Source organism: Fukomys damarensis, unplaced genomic scaffold, assembly GCF_012274545.1.
Source record: "Fukomys damarensis isolate Sample0158 unplaced genomic scaffold, DMR_v1.0_HiC HiC_scaffold_1, whole genome shotgun sequence".
In the NCBI taxonomy this organism is placed as follows: Eukaryota; Metazoa; Chordata; class Mammalia; order Rodentia; family Bathyergidae; genus Fukomys; species Fukomys damarensis.
The window spans coordinates 68478314-68499017 of NW_022900913.1; the positions used below are offsets into that span (position 1 = coordinate 68478314).

The 20704-nt window shown below is 39.3% G+C and overlaps 1 protein-coding gene across 2 annotated transcripts in view; it reads left to right on the plus strand.

The window, feature by feature from the left end:
• Positions 1 to 20704, plus strand: part of Bmpr1a (bone morphogenetic protein receptor type 1A) — a 55064-nt gene that overhangs the window by 21072 nt on the left and 13288 nt on the right. For both annotated transcript variants that reach the window (XM_010622582.2, XM_010622581.2), the window contains 3 exons: positions 8112 to 8320; positions 14814 to 14976; positions 15570 to 15672. In XM_010622582.2, the coding sequence (XP_010620884.1) occupies positions 8254 to 8320; positions 14814 to 14976; positions 15570 to 15672 (333 nt within the window). In that variant the 5' untranslated portion in view covers positions 8112 to 8253. The remainder of the gene's footprint in view (positions 1 to 8111; positions 8321 to 14813; positions 14977 to 15569; positions 15673 to 20704) is intronic.

Sequence of the window (20704 nt, forward strand, 5' to 3'; positions counted from 1 at the left end):
TGTTAATTCAACCTTTTTGCTGTTATTTTCCTGAAGAAGAAACTACACCAGTCTGTGGTTATAGCAAAGTAAATTGCTTTAGGTGCCTGTTTGGTTTAACTACATAAGAGCTTTAAATGCCTACACCATTTTACCTCTTTTTTTGGAATGGGGATTGAACTCAGGTCCTTGCACTTGTGAGGCAGGTGGCAGCACCTCTGAGCTAAATCCCTGGCCCTCATTTTACCATTTTGGTAATGTAGCACTTCAAATGTCTACAACTTCTTATGGTGTTGGTATTGCAAGATTAGATATTATCATTTTATATTAAAATTCTGATGAATCACTGTAGGAGTTTTTAGAAGTTCATATTTTATTATCCAGAGATGTTAGAATTCTAAAATACTGAGTTTCAAAATGGTTGTAAAATAAGATTAACATTTTGCTGTATCATGACATTTAATATGATGGGACAAATAAAGGGAAGTCGTTAGTATTTGGTTAATAGTAACAATCACAACAGTAACAGTTAACTTTATTTATTTATTGTTTTGTTTTTTGAGATAGGGTCTCACTATGTAGTCGAGACTGACCAGGAACTTACTATGTAGCCCAGGCTGGTCTCAAACTCATAGTGACCCTCCTGCCTCAGCCTCCCGAGTGCTGGGATTACAGGCATGCACCACCAGACCCAGCTTCATCAGTTATTTATTGAATGTGTAATACTGAGATGCTAGGCACTAACTTGTCCGGCTTGGTAATATTATCCCATTTGGGGGTGAAGGAAAGAGACTTAGCTTAAGTAACTTCCCCAAAATCTCACAGCAAATAAATGCTGGTAGTGTTATTTGAAGCCCAGCAGACTGACATCACATAAACTTTTCAGATTGCTAGGAAAAATGTCTTTACCTAGGAAACAAAACTGGTTATCATTTTTGTGGAACCATAGTTAAAGGGACAAATGTAGCAACACATAGCACAAAATCAAGGCAGATTTTTTTTTTTTTGCTCAAAAATGAATCCCCTTGGAGCTGGGGTTTTAGCTTAGTGGCGCCGCTGCCTACCTCACAAGCACAAGGACCAGAGTTCAATCCCTGGTACCCCCCCCACCAAAAAAAAAAAAAAAAACACCCAAAAAACAAAAGAAGAGTCTTGTTGAGACAATTTAAAAAGAAAGCATGCTTTTGGCCACTTCCTTGAAACAAACCTTTCAATTGCTCTGTCAGTTCTCTGGGTGTCCTGGTGTCCTCTGACCTGACTGCTTTTCAGAATCTTGTCCTGGTTGACTGTAATAATATATGATGGTTAGGCTTTTATTATTTCAGCAAGCTTTTCATAATGATTTTATTACTTTTTTTTTTTTTTTTTTGAGATAGGATCTTGCTATTAGTTCAGGTTGGCCCTGAACTCACTGTGTATGTAATGCTGGCTGGTCTTGAACTCAATCCTCCTGCCTCAGTCTTCCAAGTACTGGGATTACAGGCTTGTGCCACCACACCCACCTTTATTAATTACTTATTGATGCCCTGCAAACTACTCCAAAGCTTAGCAGCTGAAAACATTTGACATTTACTATTATTTACTTTCTCTGAGTGTCAAGAATCTACCAGGGCAGAGTGATTCCAGCTGAGGAACCTGTGTAAGGGTCTGCCATGTTACAGTCACCTGTAAGCCGCCTAGCCTGAAGGAGCCACTTCCCAGGTAGCTTAGCTCCTTGCCACATGAGCCCCTCTGGCTGGCCGGCCACTGAAGTGTTCTTCAGGCATGGCAGCTGGCTTCCCTTGAGAGAGAGGGTAAAGAGAGCAAGGCAGAAGCAGAGTGCCTTTTGTGACCTACTCAAAGTCCAAGTTGTTCTATTGTTTCTATCCCATTTTTATTTGTTAGAAGTGAGCTGCTAAGCCCAGTTCCCAGGGAAGGGAACTTAGTGCCACCATTTGAAGAGTGTGTCAGAGTATTTGTGGATCGCTTGTAGATCGTCATGATGATTGCACGCATGTGTATAAAAACAATCTTGTGAATGGTAGTTTATTTTGCACCTGTATTAATATAAACAATAATATTGAGATGGTGGATCTGAACTACAAATTCTTTTGTCCATGAATTGCCAATAAATATATGTTATGTTAAAGCCCTGATTAATGTGATTTTTTTTTAACTAAATGGTGTTCTGCAGCCTTTCTTTGGAAAGCCATGTCATCAGAGCCTTCCCTTGGAATATTCTATGATGTTGATGTAACACATTGGTATCTTTGACCTTAGATGTTTCTTGTAATTTTGAAACCAAAAACCCATTAGCCACTGCCTTTGGGTAATCTCAGATATCCAAATTAGAACCCTTGATCTCTCATCTACCTTTTGAAAATCTACTACTTCCCGTTTTAGTAATTGCTTGTTTCCAGAAATGTAGGGTACTCTTTTGACACACACCCCCCGATGCCCACATCTACCCCATTACTGAGTATTGAGCCTGTTTTTGATATATATGGAGCCCATCTCCTGTACCACTGTCACCCACATCTTAGCCACGATTGTTCTTCTAAATTTCTACCACTTTCTTCTCATTGGTAAGCTTGCTTTTGCTCTTGCCTGCGTGGTCTGGTCCACTACACAGAAAACAGGTAATTGCCCCCCATCCTGCTTAGGTTTAAACACAACCCTTCTAGGATCTTCTGTCTATTCAACATCATCTTCCACTGCACTGCGTTAGGGCAAAAAAGGAAAAGAAGCAGGGGTGTGAGCCCAACAGAACAGGTTTATTTCAGAACAAATCTGAGAGGGACCACTCTGGCACTAGAGATCAGACCAGCAACTCTTGTACAGGATGTAAGTTCTTCATAGGGTCATGAGCATAAAAAGGTAAGCTGTGGAAGAAAAAAGTCACAGTGGTCTTTGATGGGGGGAGTTTAGTACAAAGGAGATGTGGCTCTCTGCCTGGGACCAGGCTTGAGGATGTATAAGGAGTTGCGTGTTTTTCAAGAGCAGAGCTGAACAATGATTGGGAATTACAGGGTGTAGCTGTGCTTAATGAACCTTATGGACCCATGACGATGCATCTGCAGGTATAAAAGCATAGCAGGGGAAGGGATTAAAGTAGTCTCTGCTTATACCAGGATGGTGGTGGTTAGATTCCTTCATATTATCCCTTATTCTTAAAATTTCAGAACATCATTCCTGCTTCGCTTTACTCTGTTCAAGATCTTTGCACAGGCTGTTTCCTATGCTTAGAGCTCCCCCAACCCACCCCATTCTTTTTTTTTAGAGGACTTACTCCCCCACTTTTTTTTAATGGTCCTGGAGATTAAGCCCAGGATCTTGACACTGAGCTATACCTCTACTCTACTATTGTTTTTAATAGCAAAGCATTTATTGGTACATTTTAGGCATATATACTGATAACGTTCATCATAGGGAATTTGCACCTGTACATGATCCATCCCACCTCTTTTTTCCCATTCCCTATCCCCTGAGCTCCCTCCCCTCTCTATGTACAAAAGCTTTGTTTTCATTTTTCCCTGTCTTTTTAAACTTTTTTTCTTGTCTCTTTCTTCCTTCTTCTCTCACCATCCCTTTGTTCCCCTTCTCATTTGAACATTTTCCCATTTCCCAATATCTTTTGTACATTTTAGTCCTTATTTCCACTTTCATTTTCTCACACCAGAGAAACAGTGTGGTATTTAAACATGTGTGTCTGATGTATTTCACTTAATATGGTCTCAAGGTGCATCCGTTTATCTAGAAATGTCTCAAGCTCATCCTTCATTGTGACCAAGTAGTACTCCGTTGTATTAAAAAACAACCCACTTCTTCTTTATCCACTTGTCAGTTGATGGGCATTTGGGCTGTATTCAAGATTTAGCTATTACAGACTGTGCTGCTATAAACATGGATGTGTATATATCACTGTGGTAGGATGCTTTTCATTATTTTGGGAAGATACCAAGAAGGGGAATAGCTGGGTCAAATGGAACCTCTGGTTTTAGGTCTTTGACAAATCTCCACACTGATTTCCACAGTGGTTGCGCCATTCTATACACTTCGACCAGCAGTGGAGAAGGGTTCCTTTTTTCCCCACAGCTGTGCCAGCATTTGTTATTGTTTGATTTCTTGGTAACAGCCATTCTTTCTGGAATGAGATGGAATCTCAGAGTTAGTTGTTTTAATTTGCATCCCTCAAATGACCAGTGATGTTGAACATTTTTCTTGTATTTATTTGTCATTTCTAATTCTTCATCTGAGAAGTGTCTATTCATTTCAAATACCCCTTTTTGGATTGAGTCTTTAAATTTGGGGAGTCTGTTTTGTTTTTTTTTTAAGTTCTTTATATTCTAGATATTAGTCCTTTGAGAAACAGCTGACAAACTTTTTCCCATGTTGTGGGTTGTCTCTTCACTCTGTTACTGGTTTCTCTTGCTATACAAAAGCTTTTTAATAAGATGAGGTCCCAGTTGTTGATTTTTTTGTAGTATTTCCTGTTTGGTCTGCGTTTTGTTCATGAAGTCTTTGCCTACTCCTATGTCCTTAATTGTTCTACTTAATTATCTTCTAGCAGATTTAGTGTTTCTGTTTTAATATTTAGATCTTTGATCCATTTTAATTTTAGGTTAGTGTGTGGTGAGAGATAATGGGTCCAGTTTCAGTCTTCAGCATGTGCCCACCTCATTCTTTACCTGGCTGACTTTGTTCTTTAAAAGGTGAAAGATTTATGTGATCTAAAGAGAAACCAGAGTATGACTTTGTTCTTTAGATCACAACTTAAATGTCACTTCTCAGCATTGCTCCCCTCACCCCTCTATCTAGAGTAACAGCACCCTCCAGGACCTAATACTTTTCTTTCTTTGCACTTAACGTTATGTTTTGTTTGTATTGTCTTGTTCCATGTCAAAATGTTTTAATTATCTCATGTAATGATTATGAATTCTATGAATGCTGGGTATGTTTTGCTCTTGTCATTGTATTATTATCTAATATAGAATCATACATAAGGTAAGCACTTATAATTAGGGAATAAATTAATATTTGATGGCAAGAAAACTGTTTACACAGGACTTGAGCATCGGGAAAGATCTGCCCTATATCATTTAATCAGTCTGGGCTCCTTTTTCTGTCATGATTGGTCACATCCTTGACAAAGATGCATGCATACTTCCTTCGCTCCTTTTTACTCTTGAGACCCTTGGTTCTTTGAGGTACATCTCAAGGGGAATGCTTCCAGTGTCCTTTGCACACCATCATTTTTCTCCTTAGTGGCCTCACTAGATGGATTAGGTGAGGTGCTTACTCTTTGATTATAGTGGTATGTTTCTGTCAGTGCTTGGTAGGTTTGTGCTTATGTAAGTGCAGCTCAGTAGTGAGCCTATGGTCAGCTAAGAATTGATGACTGCTCCAGGTGCTGTCCGTGTGCCAGGCTGGCAATTGTGTTACAGACAGTTTGGGAAGAGGGACATTGTACTGAGTACATACTCTGTACTACACACTCCTAAACTCTTGATCATATATGTTTTGCATCATGTCACATATATAAATTACCCAGCAGGACACTGTAGGTTAGCTAAGAGTCTGGAATTAGACTTCTTTTGAATTATAACCTTATTACCAACAGTGTGGTCTTTGATAAGTTCCTTAAAATCTTCATGCCTATTTCCTCAATAAATGTACTTTTCTTACAAGATAACTGTGATCATTTGGTAAGTTAGTACTGGCAAAGTGTTCATTGTAGAATTGGCACATAGAGTTCAATGTCTCACCTAGTTCTCAAAATAACTGTGAGCTGACAAATGTCATTTTGGTTATAAAGATGGGAAAAGTCATCCAGACAGGTTCTGGTACATACTTGAGGCAAATCCAGCATTTGCACTTCTTTAGGGAAGGAATTGCACAGAGACTGTGGCCTGCACTTACAGTCGTTTTGCTGGCTCTGTAGGATGCCTTGGTAGCTCTAGTGAGAGCCAAGCCCAGATGTTTAACTTTAAAAAAACGGATGAGGGGACAGGGACTCGGAAACAGTGAGTAGGCAGAATCCATGACCCTACCCCAGGACCATGAGCTCCTTGAAGCAGAAACTGAGTAGTCACCCTGCAGCTGCAGGTGAGTGAGAGTGTGGATGAGGGGATGAGGAAACATGAAGGGGGGGTGCAGTAGGGAGCTGAGGGAGGTCAGGGGAGAGTAGCTGCCCAGCTGGGTGTGGCAGTTGCAGGAGGAACAGGCCTGGAGCAGGGAGGAGGCCATGCACAGGGATTGGGCAGGTAGGATGCTTCTGAGAGAGGTATGCAACACAGAAATAGAAACAGGGAGAAGGTAGAGTTGGAGGCACACTGGAAACACCCCTTGAATTCTAAACCTGGAAGAAGCATCACCAGAACCACAAGTGAGTCATTTTAAGAGGCGAGTTTTCCACAGGAATGCTGCAAAGTCACACTGCAGGCATTATTCTGTAATTATTACTATAGACTTTGCATCTCATCCTCTCAGCAGTATGTGGTGCTGGGAAGCCACTTAGTTTTCTTAATAGTAGAGAAAGAAGAAATTGCCAAGATTTTTTAACTAAGCATTATATAAAATGTACTTATAAATGATACCTCTCTCTAAACATTATTCACCTCCAAACTGTAAATGCCTTTGGAAAGCTAATAAAGTGAAAAGCCTTTGGGTAGAAAGCTCAGGTTTATTTTAGAAATCACACTGGAGATAATTGTGTCATATAGAAGCAAAATCTTTTCTGCTCAGGACTAGTTCAGAGTGAGATCAATAAAACCAACTGCTTGAAAAACTTGGATGGGTGAAAAACAGAATTATATTTATCTTGGTGCCAAGAAACTTTTTCTCTGCTGCCTACTTAGGAGTTTTACTTTGAGGCCTTTAAGAGTTCACTGTCCATATTAATAATAGCCAGCCTTGCAAGCACAAGGTACTAAGTTTGATCCCTGGTAATTGCCAAAAAAAAAAAAAAAAAAAACCAACAACAACAACAAAAAACTTAGTTGGAGACATGTATTTCGTGTATTCTATATTAAAAGCTCAATTTTATCCCAAGTAAATCGGGTTAGCAGTATTTTGGAAACTAATTTTACTTAAGACATTTCTGTTTATATCTTGATAATGAAATATGCTACTGAAATATGTATGGTTTTCTAGGTTGCTTTTCTATCTACGGGAAAATTGTCAGAAAGATTCAAGGTATTTCTATTAAATCCACCAGGATTTGAATGAATATTGATGAATAACTTTTTTTTGATGGTGGTATTGGGGTTCACAGGGGAGTACTACCAGTGAGTGTAATCCCCAGATCAGTCGATCTGTTTGTTTATCTACACTGTATTTTGACACAGGGTCTCACAAAGTTGCCTAGGCTGGGTTTAAACTTGGAATCTTCACCGTAATACTGGGATTATAGGTGTGTCACCATACCCATCTGATAATTTACATTTTAAATTCAACCCTTTCTGTTTAATTAAAAAAATATTTGTGGACATTCTTTTTTGGTACTGGGGATTGAACTCGGGTCCTTGCATTTGCAAGGCAGGCCACCGAACTGCTGAGCTAAATCACCAGCCTGTGGACATTCTTGATAGTAATAAAGTAACTTCAACATTTTAGGGCAGCCAGAGAAGTCTGTTGAAGGGATTTTCTTTCCTTCTTTCCTTTTTTTGTGCTGTACATGTATGTGTATGAGGTGTGTGTATGTGTATGGGGTGTGTGTGTGTGTGTGTGTGTGTGTGCGTGCGCGCGCGCGTGCATGCGTGTGTCTGTCTGTCTGTCTGTCTTTGGAGTTATGGTCTTGCTTTGTGCCTAGGCTGGCATTCAACTCCTATATTCAAGTAATCCTCCTGCCTGAGCCTCTTAAGTAGCTGGGATACAGGTACATGACACTGCATTGGCCTATCAAGATTATTAGTGTATTATTCTTGGTTTATGTATGGCTGATCTGAGATCAGAAAAGATTGTAACCTGTTACTAAATTATTTAAGTGTTGGAATTACAGGGCCTTGATTTTTTTTTTTTAACAAAAATAGTCTTAAAAATGTTTTTTTTATCATTTAAAGGTATGTTTGTGCATTTGTTTTCCTCTTTTTGTCTTTGAAGACTCTTCAAAATCCATTTATGTTGATAGCCTTGTTAATATTTTTGTCTTGCAGGAGTCAGGAGAAAGCAGTGGGAGGTAGAATCATTGTCAAGTGATTTCGTCCTCAACAAGAAAATCTCATTGAATAAAGTCATTTGAATTAGTGGAATAACAGTTATTCAAGGTGACAGTGTATGGAACATTAAAATTGAACAATGACTCAGCTCTATATTTACATCAGATTATTGGGAGCCTATCTGTTCATCATTTCTCACGTCCAAGGTAAATCATAATTGTTTTAGTAAGTCTGTGTAGAAAAGCACTCATTTTTTTCATCCATTCTTTCAGTTGCTATCTCTTTCTGAATAGTTAGGGCCAACATACCAACCCAGCTTGTAAGTAGAGAGCTAACACATGCCAAATGGCTTTTGAATTTAATTATAGTAGAACCTTTTCAAGTATTTTATAAATGTCAGCCTCTCTGAACCTATTTTTTCTACTTTTGCAGAGGCTTTGTAGTATACTGCATTAGGGCACATGAGGATTCACTGAGTTAAAGCACCATATGTAAAGCACACAGTCAGGTATGCCTGTAACCCCAGTACTCTGAGCCTGAGGCAGAAGGATCACTGTGAGTTCAAGTCTAGCCTGAGCTACAAGGCAAGACCCTGTCTCAAAAAATTAAAATAAAATAATGCACATAAGTTAGTTTGTGTGATAGGAGGTAACAGATACTCAAGGCTCAGTTTTACACTTCCTATCTCCTTTAAAAAAATAAATAATTATAAATAATAGTAATTTCATTGTTATGAAAAGACTCTAGAAATATGGTACTTGACTGTGAAGAGATTATTTCATAGAGTACTGAAAGTTTTTTTCTTTTTTTTTTTTTTTTAAGGGATTGAACTCTGGGTCCTGTACTTGTGGGGCAGGTGGCAGAACTACTGAGCTAAATCCCTGGCAAAATCCCATTTTTTCTTTTGTGTAATCTTTTTTTTTTTTGGTATTGAAGATCGAACTTGGGACCTTGTGCTTGTGAGGCAGACAGTGGAACCACTGAGCTAAGTCCCCGGCCCCCCTGAAAGTTTATTCTGACCAGTGTGGTGATTTTACTGTGTGTTCAGGAGTTGGAACTCAAAAACAGGAAGTCATAGTGGTGACTCTGAAGATCACATGGACTGTGTTTGCACTTCAATTTTTTCTAAATGGTTTAATTAGGGTAATATTTTAAGCTGGGGAGAGAGAATTGCTTACAAAGGGATTTTAGGTAGAACTGATCAACAATGTAATTGTCTTAAATTTTTAACACTTTGCTTTTTCATAAAGTATTGCTCACAGCAACATGTAATAATATCTACATACAGCAAGAAACATGCTTAATAGCATAAAACTTTTTTTATTTTTGTTTTTAAAGCATGCACATAGAAGGAAATCTGTAGGTTCTTTGTATTTTGCCTTAGGTATAACAGTAGCTTTATTATTATCATGCTTAGAAAAAGAGCCCTCTTACCAAAGCAACTTCTATCAAATTATGTAGTACAGCACCTTTAACATGTTACATGCCCTGTTGATCACCATTAACCAAAGCTGTTACATTTATAAAGATGAGCTGTTAAATTAAGTGTCCTTTATATTTACTGCCTTGCTGTCAAGGTAATTTCTGTTTTAACATACAGATAAATTTAATCTGCCTTGATCACACATAGGCAACATGGTATAAAATTCTCATTTTCTACCCTAATTCAAGTTGTTCTATAATAAAATTTTACTGGATAGGGTAACTTGGTAATTATTTATCAGATATAAGCAAAAAAAAAAAATATCTTAGTAAAATTAAATTTCTCTGATAGAGAGCACTTCCAGCTTCCATATGCCAGCCCAGCCCATGGTTAGCTAACTTCACAGCCACAGTGCAGATGCAGGCATCACAACTGAGAATCAGTTGCAGACATGGCAACTGAGAATCAACAGCGTTCTGTGGGAGAAGAGGATTGGGGTTCCTTTCCTGGCTTTTTTAAAGTGGTAAGGAAGCTTCTGTGGAACCCCTCAGCAGATACCCTTCTCATCTTAGTGGCCACAATCAATTACCTGCCCTGCCATAAACAGAACATTGGAAAGAGGAAGGGAGCTGAAGCTGTTGGATTAGGCCGTCAGCAATCTGTGCGGAGGTTCAGGCTGTGTGTCCCTGAGTCACTGAGGAGGGGAGGGCTCATACCAGCAGCAGCAGTGTGTGCACTCCTGTGTGTTTACCCTCCCTTGTTGCCCATGAGGTGAAGGGGAGAAAAATAGCTGATAAATCTATTGCAGGGCGCCACACTGGTCTATATAACACCAGATACTCCTTTCCACTCAAAGCCTAAAAGTGCTGACATTGGTATGAAATGTTCAGTTCCTTCTCAAAGGGCCCTAGAGTTTCATCCTCTTAGTGCACCTGGCTACAAGTCAAGGACTTTGGGCAAGCAAGCAGCCCTCACCTTCCATCCAAGTTTTTATCTTGGTGGCCCCACATGTGTGGCTCAGAGAAAATTATCAGTGGGTACCCAGAATTCACTGATGAAGAAGGAGGATAAATGCTACATGCATTCCCATGTATGGGAAGAAGAATTTGGAGGTAACCTCAGTAGATGCTGTTGTGCAACAAACTAAAGATGCTTAGGCTGTCTGACAGCACTGCGTTTTGTTTCTGGGAAGGCCTCTCTTGTCTCTGGTGTTCCTTGCTCATCTGTCCCTGCCTTCATGGCCACCCGTGAGATGCTCTTGGAGACAGTCTTTCTGGAGACCAAATAGCTTTGGTGATCTTCTTCCCATTAGTGTGGAGGCCAGAAATTGCCTTAGAGGTTGAAAACTTGGAGCCTGACTGAATCAGCTGACTTTTGGGATATCTTTGGCAGTACAGTTCCTTTAAGATTTTAGTCAGTCTTACATCTGTTTGCGTCTGGTCTCTACCTGAAGTCTGTTACGTGCTTTAAACACAGTTAAGTATCTTGCTTACCTGTGCTCTTCTGAAACAGCCTGGCCTATGGCCACTCATGTTTGCCTTGCCTCTTTTCTTGGCTCTGATGGTCTTGGCTTGGAGGCCCTCTCTACTCTTCCTATGCTAGGAAAGGAGTCTGCTTTATTTGGTGTCATGTATTTATCTATGAATAAATATTAAAGCAATGTCATTGTCAGTATCTTTTGGTTTTTATTGTTTTTCTTCTATGACTTACCTTGAATAGATAAGGGATTTTTGTTTTTATCATTTTCGTCACCAGGGGCTTAAAATAATACCTAGTGCTCTGTAGTTACTCTATACAATGGATATGGTTAAAGTAAAAAAACATAGAACTATTGTTTTCTATATATTTTTACACTGATCAAGCTGGTAGCAACATGCACCTCTGACAGCTGGTTGTGGTCTCTCATTATCATTTTCCACTAGAGGGATCAAGGATTCCTTGAGAAATCTCTGATTTTAAGTCAGTCAGGAAAAGAACAAGGTAATTTTAGAAGGTCTGGGCCTTAAAGAAGCGTAGAGCCTGAAGGATCCAGGGACTACTTTGAACTAACCAGAGATGGAACAACATGAGTATTAGTGAGGGGAGTAACTGCAGTGGGTTAAGTCCATGACACTCAGAAAGCAAAATGACCTGGTTACTACTGAAGGATGCTAATGAATTCATTTACTTTAAAAACTGGTAGAAAGGGGCCTGGGATTTAGCTCAGTGGTGCTGCCTGCCTTGCAAGTGCAAGGACCCGAGTTCGATCTCTGACACAAACAAAAAACAAAACAAAAAACCCCACTATCTCCTGCTTTTTCATCGATGCCAGTCACTCTTACTATTCTTTGCATCACCTAGGAGCTGTTGGATTGATTTTTCCTTGACAGTCTCTCGCGTTTTTTTTTTTCCTTTGTGCCAGGGATTGAACTTAGGTCCTTGCACTTGGAAGGCAGACGGTGGAACCACTGAGCTAAATCCCTGGCCACCCTTGCCATTTTTAAGAGATCTTTCTTTTCATGGTCACCGAGTGCAATCTTATTTTCTATATCTGGTAGTCTGTCATCACAATGGCTCATTCTGCTGCAAATACTTTCCATTGAATTTTTAATCTCCTGGATATCTGTTTGAATCTGTTTCATGGATTCCATTTCTTTCCTATGTTGGGTGCTCATGGTTTCCATCATTTTCCTAGCTCCTCTGTTTTTTATCTGTATCTGGTCTGGAGTCACTAACCATGTTTTTCATTATGGTTACCATCTCTGTAATTATCTGAGAAACTATTTCTGATTTGATTTTTTCTAGAGCCCCATTCATCTGCTTTGTTATTTCTACTATTATCAGTTCAGAGAATCCAGGTGGGTGGACTTGTAATTGTTCCTCTTCATTGCCCCCTAGGTTTGCCTTTGGTGAACTGGAAGTTTGGGATTGCATCTTAAGTGTCTTCTCAGTTTTTTAGAAATCTTACTGAGTTTATTGGTACTTTTTAAGTATACAGTACAGTTACATTCATCATTTGGGGTGAAAAATTGCTGCCTATTTGACCTGGCACTGGCCTATAGTAATGTTTATGACCCTTGGCAGTCTCAGTCTTGGCTTACCAGGAAGAACAATTTTGTCATCTTGGCTAAAGTAGTACAACAATAATAAGAATAGTATCAAACACAGAACTGTGGTAACAATTAATTTGCCACCTTTAACCATATAAACTATACTTATGGTTATATAACAAACTAACACAAACCAGAAAAATGTATACAGTAAATATGCCCTCAGTATGGCAATTTCACATTCATGGGAGAAAATTTAAAAGAGGGTAGGGGGAAAAGTAGAGAAATAGAAGAAAAGGAAGAGTTTAGAAACAAGGCTGAAGGATACAGATTACACAAACTTTGGGGAACGGGTGAGGAAGGCAGGAAAGAAAGGAAGAAAAATTCAGAACAGAACAACAACAAAAAACTAGAGACAATGTTCATACTTATATAAAAACAGGAACAAATAAATAAAAACAAGAAAAGAAAACAGTGCACTCTGAGATGTGTCTCTGCTGTCACTGGTAGAGTGGGCAAAGAGTGTCCAGATCCAAGTTGATTAATGCCAACAAGACAGCTTTAAATTTATGGCATGGTAGTAGATAAACCTACCAAGTCTGTACCTTTAGTTCTGAGGCTTAGGCTGGTTTCTTGTTCTGAGGCTGAAGCCTGTTTTATTCAGCCTGCAACAATTTGGGTGTTTCCTGCCAGCTTGAACTTTGTTCCTCCTGTTGACTTGAATTTATTTCTCCCTCACCCTGAAGGAGCCAGCCCACAGCTGCTCTGAGTTCTTAGCTTGATCAGCCCCTCTTCCAAGATGGCTACTGGTCAGTTGCCCTCTCCTGGGTGATTTCTGAACCTGAATAACTCATCAGCCACTGCAATTCACTACTCCATTCCACTGGTGCATTTCTCTCTTGGAGGACTTGAGTTGCTGGTAGTCATCATGCATTTGTTTGCAGGTTCAAACTGCCCTTCCCATGCCATGGGTCAGGGCTGAGAGAGAAAGCACCGCTTACTACCTCCTTCTTCTTCATTGAAATCTCTCTGTTCCCTGTCCCTGTCTGTGGGTTCATTCTTGCTTTAGATACTTACTGGATCCCGGGGAGCCAGTTTTCTCCTTCTCTTCCTCATGTTGCTTTGTCCCAGTGTCAGGACGCCAAGTCTTGGAGAGACTGTTTCTCTGCTCTTCACCACTTGTCCATCTTTTAAGTCAGAAGACTTGAGTAAAACCAAGTTTAAAATAAGTCAAGAGTTCCATTTAAGTTAAGATTAAGTCATGGCTGAAGAGATAAATCAAGGAAGCACCAAAAAGAAGTGATGTCAAGGGCCGGGGATTTAGCTCAGCGGTTCAGTGGCCTGCCTTGCAAACGCAAGGACCCAAGTTCAATCCCTGGTACCAAAAAAAAAAGAAGTGATGTCAAAACACTGTTGGCTCTTCTCCACTGGAAGGACTGCGACTAGGCTCTGGTTGGCTATTTTTCCCACAGCCAGCCTCTGCCTGGTGACCTGAATGTGCACATTAAAGTACAGGTTTCATTACCACACCCCAACCTGAAAGATTCAGTACTACATGTGACACCACCTATCACTTAGGCCTCTATACTGCTACTGGAGCCCTGTTCTTTTTCCACAGGATAGTGGCTGGCCTCCTGTGACCTTCAGTTTCTGGAAATGTGATCTGGATTCAAATTAACAACCTTGACATGAAAGGATCTCTATAGAGAGGCACAAATTAAGGACCTTAAAAAGAAAAGAACCAGTCAAAAGTTTTGAGCCAGGCAAGGTGTTGCACACCTGTAATCCCAGCACTTAGAAGGCTGAGGCAGGAGGATTGCCATAAGTTTGAAACCAGCAGGCTGGACTACACAGCAAGACCCTGTCTAAAAAAACTTATAAAAAAGTTTTGAAAGAGATAGAAAAAAGAATTGTAAATTATCTATTTTTAATGATTGGAAATCATCTCAGCCTCCTTGAAGTCTCCCCATTTTGTGCCTTTCTTACAAATTATCACCGTATTTTACCATGTGTTCTGTCTTTCCTTAGTGCAAAGCTTGTGACACACCCACCTCTGTATAGCCTACAGTAATTGGTGCACTAATATGTGCATAAGAGATTATGATAAATGTTAGAGGAATGACAAATGTTTAAAGAAAGTATATTAGCTTCAGTTACTGTGATAAATTAGAAACTTTCCTCATTGGAACTCACAATCCATCAGCTCTCCAGAAAGGCTGTATTGACATCTTACTTATTTCAACACAGGGCAAAATCTAGATAGTATGCTCCATGGCACTGGGGTGAAATCAGACTCTGAACCGAAGAAGGCAGAGAACGGAGTGACATTAGCACCAGAGGACACCTTGCCTTTTTTAAAGTGCTATTGCTCGGGACACTGCCCGGATGACGCTGTTAATAACACATGCATGTAAGTATTTGGTGTGGGAGGGGTGTTTCAGAGTTAGGAGGAATGCATTTAGTGCTACTTTAAAAATTGTTAAAATTGTTTGAATTTTTTCATTATTTATATATGGTATCTTTCCAAAGAACCAAAAGGCTTTTTTTTTTTTTTTTGAGTACAAGAACATTGTTACTATGAAGTAATGGATTATTATTTTATTAACGTTACATTTTATTATAGTTTTTAAAGGAGAGTAAAGAAAAAATAGTATAAATAAAAAACTAGTATTTTTCTAACATTTTAAGTTTAATGATTTTTAAATAATATTAAAGGATGCTCATTGTAGAAAACGTTTTCTTTTTTGTAAATAGCTAAAAAGAAACCCAAAAATTCACCCATAGTCTCCTTAGTTGGTTGAAACAATTTAGTTATATAAAAGTGATATTGAGATAATTAACTTTCTTGTTTTCTTACCTGTGAGTTTGCAGTCCATATCTGATTTATATGACTATTTTCATTTTCCTACTTAATTTTATGTATATATGTGACCGTGTATATTTCTTTCCTATTCAGTAGTACTTTCTGATGTTAAATTACATTGTTGTTGTTTTCAATCATAGAACTAATGGACATTGCTTTGCCATCATAGAAGAAGATGACCAAGGAGAAACCACATTAGCTTCAGGGTGTATGAAATATGAAGGATCTGATTTTCAATGCAAGGTGAGCTCTGATTTGGGGGCCATGAGGTGAAAGAGGGCAGGTCCAGGTGAGCAACAGTGGGTCCCCTGGAGAAGTGTGCCTGCTGTGTGTCCACAGAGGCAAGTGTCCTGGAAGATGCAAGTAATAGTATTGTGCATGTTAGAGTTCCAGGTTATTGTATGTTGATAGTTTTAAGTCACTTTAGGCTGTCCTGACTGTAGAGCAATGATGTAGATAATCCAGGATACTGAGAAAGACTTCAGGACAACAGGCAGCTAGGGTTATAAATGTGACGTCCTTGTGAGGCAGTGTTAGTGGAGTTACCTTAAAAGCAGCAGTCAAGGGATGCTGAAGGTCATTGCTAGAGTTGGCAATGCACTGCCAGTGTGTTTGGAAACGGCTCCAGACAGAACTCCGTAGACACATTTTAAGCCTCAGCTATGCCAGAAAATTATATTATTCAAATTCCACAGAATTGTTAGAAACCTTCAACGTTGTGTATTTCCACTTCTTGATTAATGTTGTGTGTCACCCACTCATCAAGTGGCTGCAGATCTCTCCTCACTGACTCCTTGGACTTTAGAGAACAGCTCTAATCCTTCCTCAAGATAACAGCCCTACACTGTGAGAAAAAAGTGTTTCCATCATACTTTGCTCCCCACACCCTCTGATCCCTGCCCAGTGAAAATAACAGTTCACCTTGGCTGCCCGTTGTATGGTCAGCTTTGGAGTAGTCACCCTGTGGTTGTTCCATGTAATAAGTAGAATTGAGTATGCTTTGATGAGGGAAAGAAGAGGATAAGTAACCTTTTCTGTTTTTCAAATACAGCAGAATCTCATGTTAGGTCCTTGGCAGTCACACCATGTTCCTGAACATTGTGCTTCAGTGAACTCAAGTTCCCCATCTTCTACTCAGGCGACTTTGTTTGTTTCTGGACACAGATGAGAATAGAGATTTTTGCTATATAGTTGTCATGTACTTGTCCACATTACATTTCATCATATAGGATGTTCTAGTTTGTCAGCATGTGAGGGATGCTAATTTACTTGTGGCTTCCAGTTTTATGCTGTTAGCATATTACCAACCATAAGTCACTTTAAATAATTGAAGAAACACCCAGAGGTACTAGTAACAGGTGCTCTACAGGCTGCTAAACTAGGTTTGTCTCAAACTGAATTCACTCCACTATAAGTTAGTTGCTAAGCCTAGCAGTCTGTGTCCAGACCCATTGTGATTTCTCTTTAAGAGCTGTGACTTTCTGCAAGGAACTGTTTACTTCTCTACAAAGGGTCAAATGAAGTAACTGTATGTGAAGAGATTAGCACAATTGGTACATAATATGGGGCTAATCAGTGTTAGCTATTGCCGTAGTAATGAGCGAGTTAGCAAGCATATCCGTGGCACACAGACTGCTACGTGGCTGAAACGCAGGCACATGGCTACTTTTGAGGGAATCGCTTGACAAATCCTGAGCTGCTTGGGTCCTGTTGCTTTGCACTGTTCTGCCTGAGGACAGAGATAATCATGCCTTTCCTCTTTCCCTCCCTCTCTGTACGCAGTCACCTTTCCCCTGTTAATACAGCACAGTTCTGGGTTGTAGGAGCTGGAGATTCCAAGCAGTGCTGTGATTCCAAGTGAAGGTTTCCATGTAGGGCATATGCAAATGCCAGCTACATTTTCATGTCAAGTAGTTTTCAGACTTTTGCCTTCAGCCAAAGTGCTAGATCACAGAAGATAATTTTTGGTGATAGGTTTGCCAGGATTTTTAGCTGGGGTTCTGGAAAGACTTAGTGTATTGTATAGTGTGGGGTAGCAAATTGTTGCTGTAATTGTCTGTTTATATGGATAAAACGTCTTAGTGCTGGTCAAAAGAAAAAGAAAAATAAGGGCTGGGGATTTAGCTCAGTGGTTCTGGCTTAACTGCCTCTCAAGCGCAAGGACCTGAGTTCAATCCCTGGTACCAAAAAAGAAAAAGAAAAATAGGAATACAGTTAATTTCAAATCTTACTATAGCAACAAGTAATATTTATCTATGAATTTATGAACTAATCTTTTGAAAGTCATCTATCTCATTAAGAAATGTCTTTTCTAATAAAATTTTGTTAGCATTTTGATACATCTTATTTCAGCCAGCTTTATACTAGTAATAAGTGGTAAACTAGAACATTTTTTAAGATTTAAAAGCAGTCTCAGGAAATGAATCTAAACATACTTATTTTGATTGGAGAATTACATATTAAAGTATATTACATAATTCTGGCATAGTTATTGTCAGAAATGTTGCAAGGAAACAGGAGTTCCAATATAAAATTTCCAGTTGTTAAAAGAAGCATTGTTTCTTTTATTTTTTTTAAATGATGACAATGAATATCAAATTGCTGTGTGCTATTAAGACTCTACTGGATAAATTAAAAGAATGAAGTAACAGTTTTGTTTTAAAGTGTCATTATGTAAGGTAAGCCAGAAATTAATTCATTCTATGTGGTTATTTAAATTCATGATTGAAAAAAATTCTAGATGTCAGTCTTAAAATGTGAAGGATGCATTATTGTTTTAAAGTTTTGCTGGGAGTTACCCACATAAAAGCACTCAACCAGTACAGTACTTATCCAATTTTCTGCGTGTCTAATAAACATTCCCATTCACCAACTCCCAGCACCAGAGAACAGTGCCTACTCTGTGCATCTGCCCTGACAGGCATGGGTTGGCACAGATAGGAGGGGTCAGCACCAGGCTTATATTCCTGCCCACCCCAGGCTCCACTGGTGAACCTGGCTTGTGATGTGTCCTCCTGTGCGGTGGTTGTTTCCTAGGAACCTTGCTGCTATTCCTTGTTACTTGCCTTTGGTTCCTTCTTTGTGTACTGTCTATGGCCCAACCACACAGAATGAGTTTACTTAAGTTGGAATCTTAGACTTCATCAATGCCAAGTGAATTTTTTTCCTCCACAAGGATTTTTATTTCCCCTAAGTCAGGAGCTACAAATTGACTTGTAGAGGATGAGGGCAGTGAATGTAGGGTCAGAAAGGGAAAAGTTGTATCACCCCAATTCCATAGTCTAGACATTTGTGGCCCAGGGATATAGCTCGGTGGTAGCACTTGGCTAGTGTTCATGAAAGTTTAAACCATAGTGCTGATTTTTAAAAAAATAGTACTAGTGATGTAGATAACTTCTACTACTTTTACTCACTGGGTAGATTGTTAACCTGGATAAGATGCATGGTGAGTCTGATATTGCTTCTTCTTGGTGAAGCCTAATTGGCCTTCTAGGACTGCCCAGCTCTTTTTAGGTTATTTTAGAATGTCATCTAGGATTTATGTCAAGCTTGCCAGAGGGAGACAGATATTTTCTATTTGTATTGGATGCTACGTATTTAGTAGATTCAGTATCATTGCCTCCAGTTACTCTTAGGGCAGACTCTTCCTCCCCCCAGTACTGGGGATGGAAACCAGGGTCTTGGACAAGTGAGGCAGGTATTCTGTGTCCTGTATTTTTCAGCAGAGGGAACTAAAGCCAAAGAGAGGTTAGATGCCCAAGTTCCTAGGGAACAACTGGTAGAGCTAAGATTTTTAAAAGTTGCTATTTCCATGATACCATGCTGTCTTCAATTTGCAGGCAAAGCCTTTCCCTTTTAAATAGGAGTAATAGGGCTTTCCACCCTCTAGTTTCCAACACTCCGTTTCCAAAATTGAAATCATACCTGCCTTTCAGCTCTCTCACATGTAAGTATTCTCATCTTTTAGGAATATAACTCACTAGTTTAGAAGATGTGAATTTATGTAGAATACAAAGAACATTGTAAGATCTCATCAGACCTCTGGGTTATCAGTTCCCATTCCCTCGTATTTAGTTCACCTTCTTCATTCCTGTAACAGTCTCAGTAGAGAAGACAGAACAATAGGAGTCGAGGGATTATATTTCCTTGTGTTCCTTCATCCCCTGTTAGGTGAGCAATATTGCTTGGTAGTCTTCTTGGCACTGAGAAGCCCTTGCTTGGTTTTACTTTGCACTTTCTCTTTTGCAAGGCTGAGCTCATTGCAGCCTTCCTGGAACTACTCCTTGTTACTTGACACTTCTGTTATTCATCTTTAACTGTTATTCATCTTTAATCATATGCTGTCTATCCCATCCTCCCTTGCAAGTCTTGTCTAGATCTGTATTTCAGGGTCTCCAGTGTAACCCCTAACATACCTGTTTTTCTCTGTGTGGTCATTTCAAAGGAAATTTTGTTTAAAAAGTAAGAATACTCAGTTTAAAAAATAAAGTATCAAAATGCTCTAGACCATCATTATAAGTGCAATCTCAAGTTTTGGACTTGTGTTTATCTCTGTAATGTAAAACCTGAGTATATGATGCTTTTCCTTTCTGGCCATCTGATACTTAAGATAATGTGGTTGGTTTCTGTTTATTTTCTTGCTACTCTTATAAAAATGACAGTTGCCTTCTGTTAGTATTTTGGTCCAGAATGGCATTTTTCCCAGGCAGTGCTGTACCATCAGCATTCAGCTTGCTTACATTGAATTGCTAATCAAATAATCATCACATATAATTGTTGATTCTATTCTATGACTCCTGCTAATTTTCTGACCAGGTAGGGGCCCATCTCCTGTTTGGTTGGTGGTCTCTACCAGACTCTCAGAAACAGATTTTCTGTATTTTGCCCTTTTCTTCATGTGCTTTAACTTGGTTCCATAGCAGGTTAGTTAGTTCCATCATAATTAAAACTCTACAGTAATTTTTTTTTTTTTTGTACCGGGGATTGAACACTGGACCTTTTGCTTTTGAGGCATGTGGCAGAACCACTGAGCTAATCCCCAGCCCTCTATGGTAATCTTTTATGTACTCAGCCACCTCTTCATCAGTCTTTCTTTTAGACATTTTAGTCTGATTGTTAAGCCTCATCCAAGTCTCAGTACTGTGGGCTACTATATTTTCCATACTAATTTATCATTTTGATAAAATTAGTTTTTTGTTTTGTTTTTTGAGACAGGGTCTCACTATGTAGTTGAGACTGACCTAGAACTCACTATGTAGCCCAGGCTGCTCTTGAA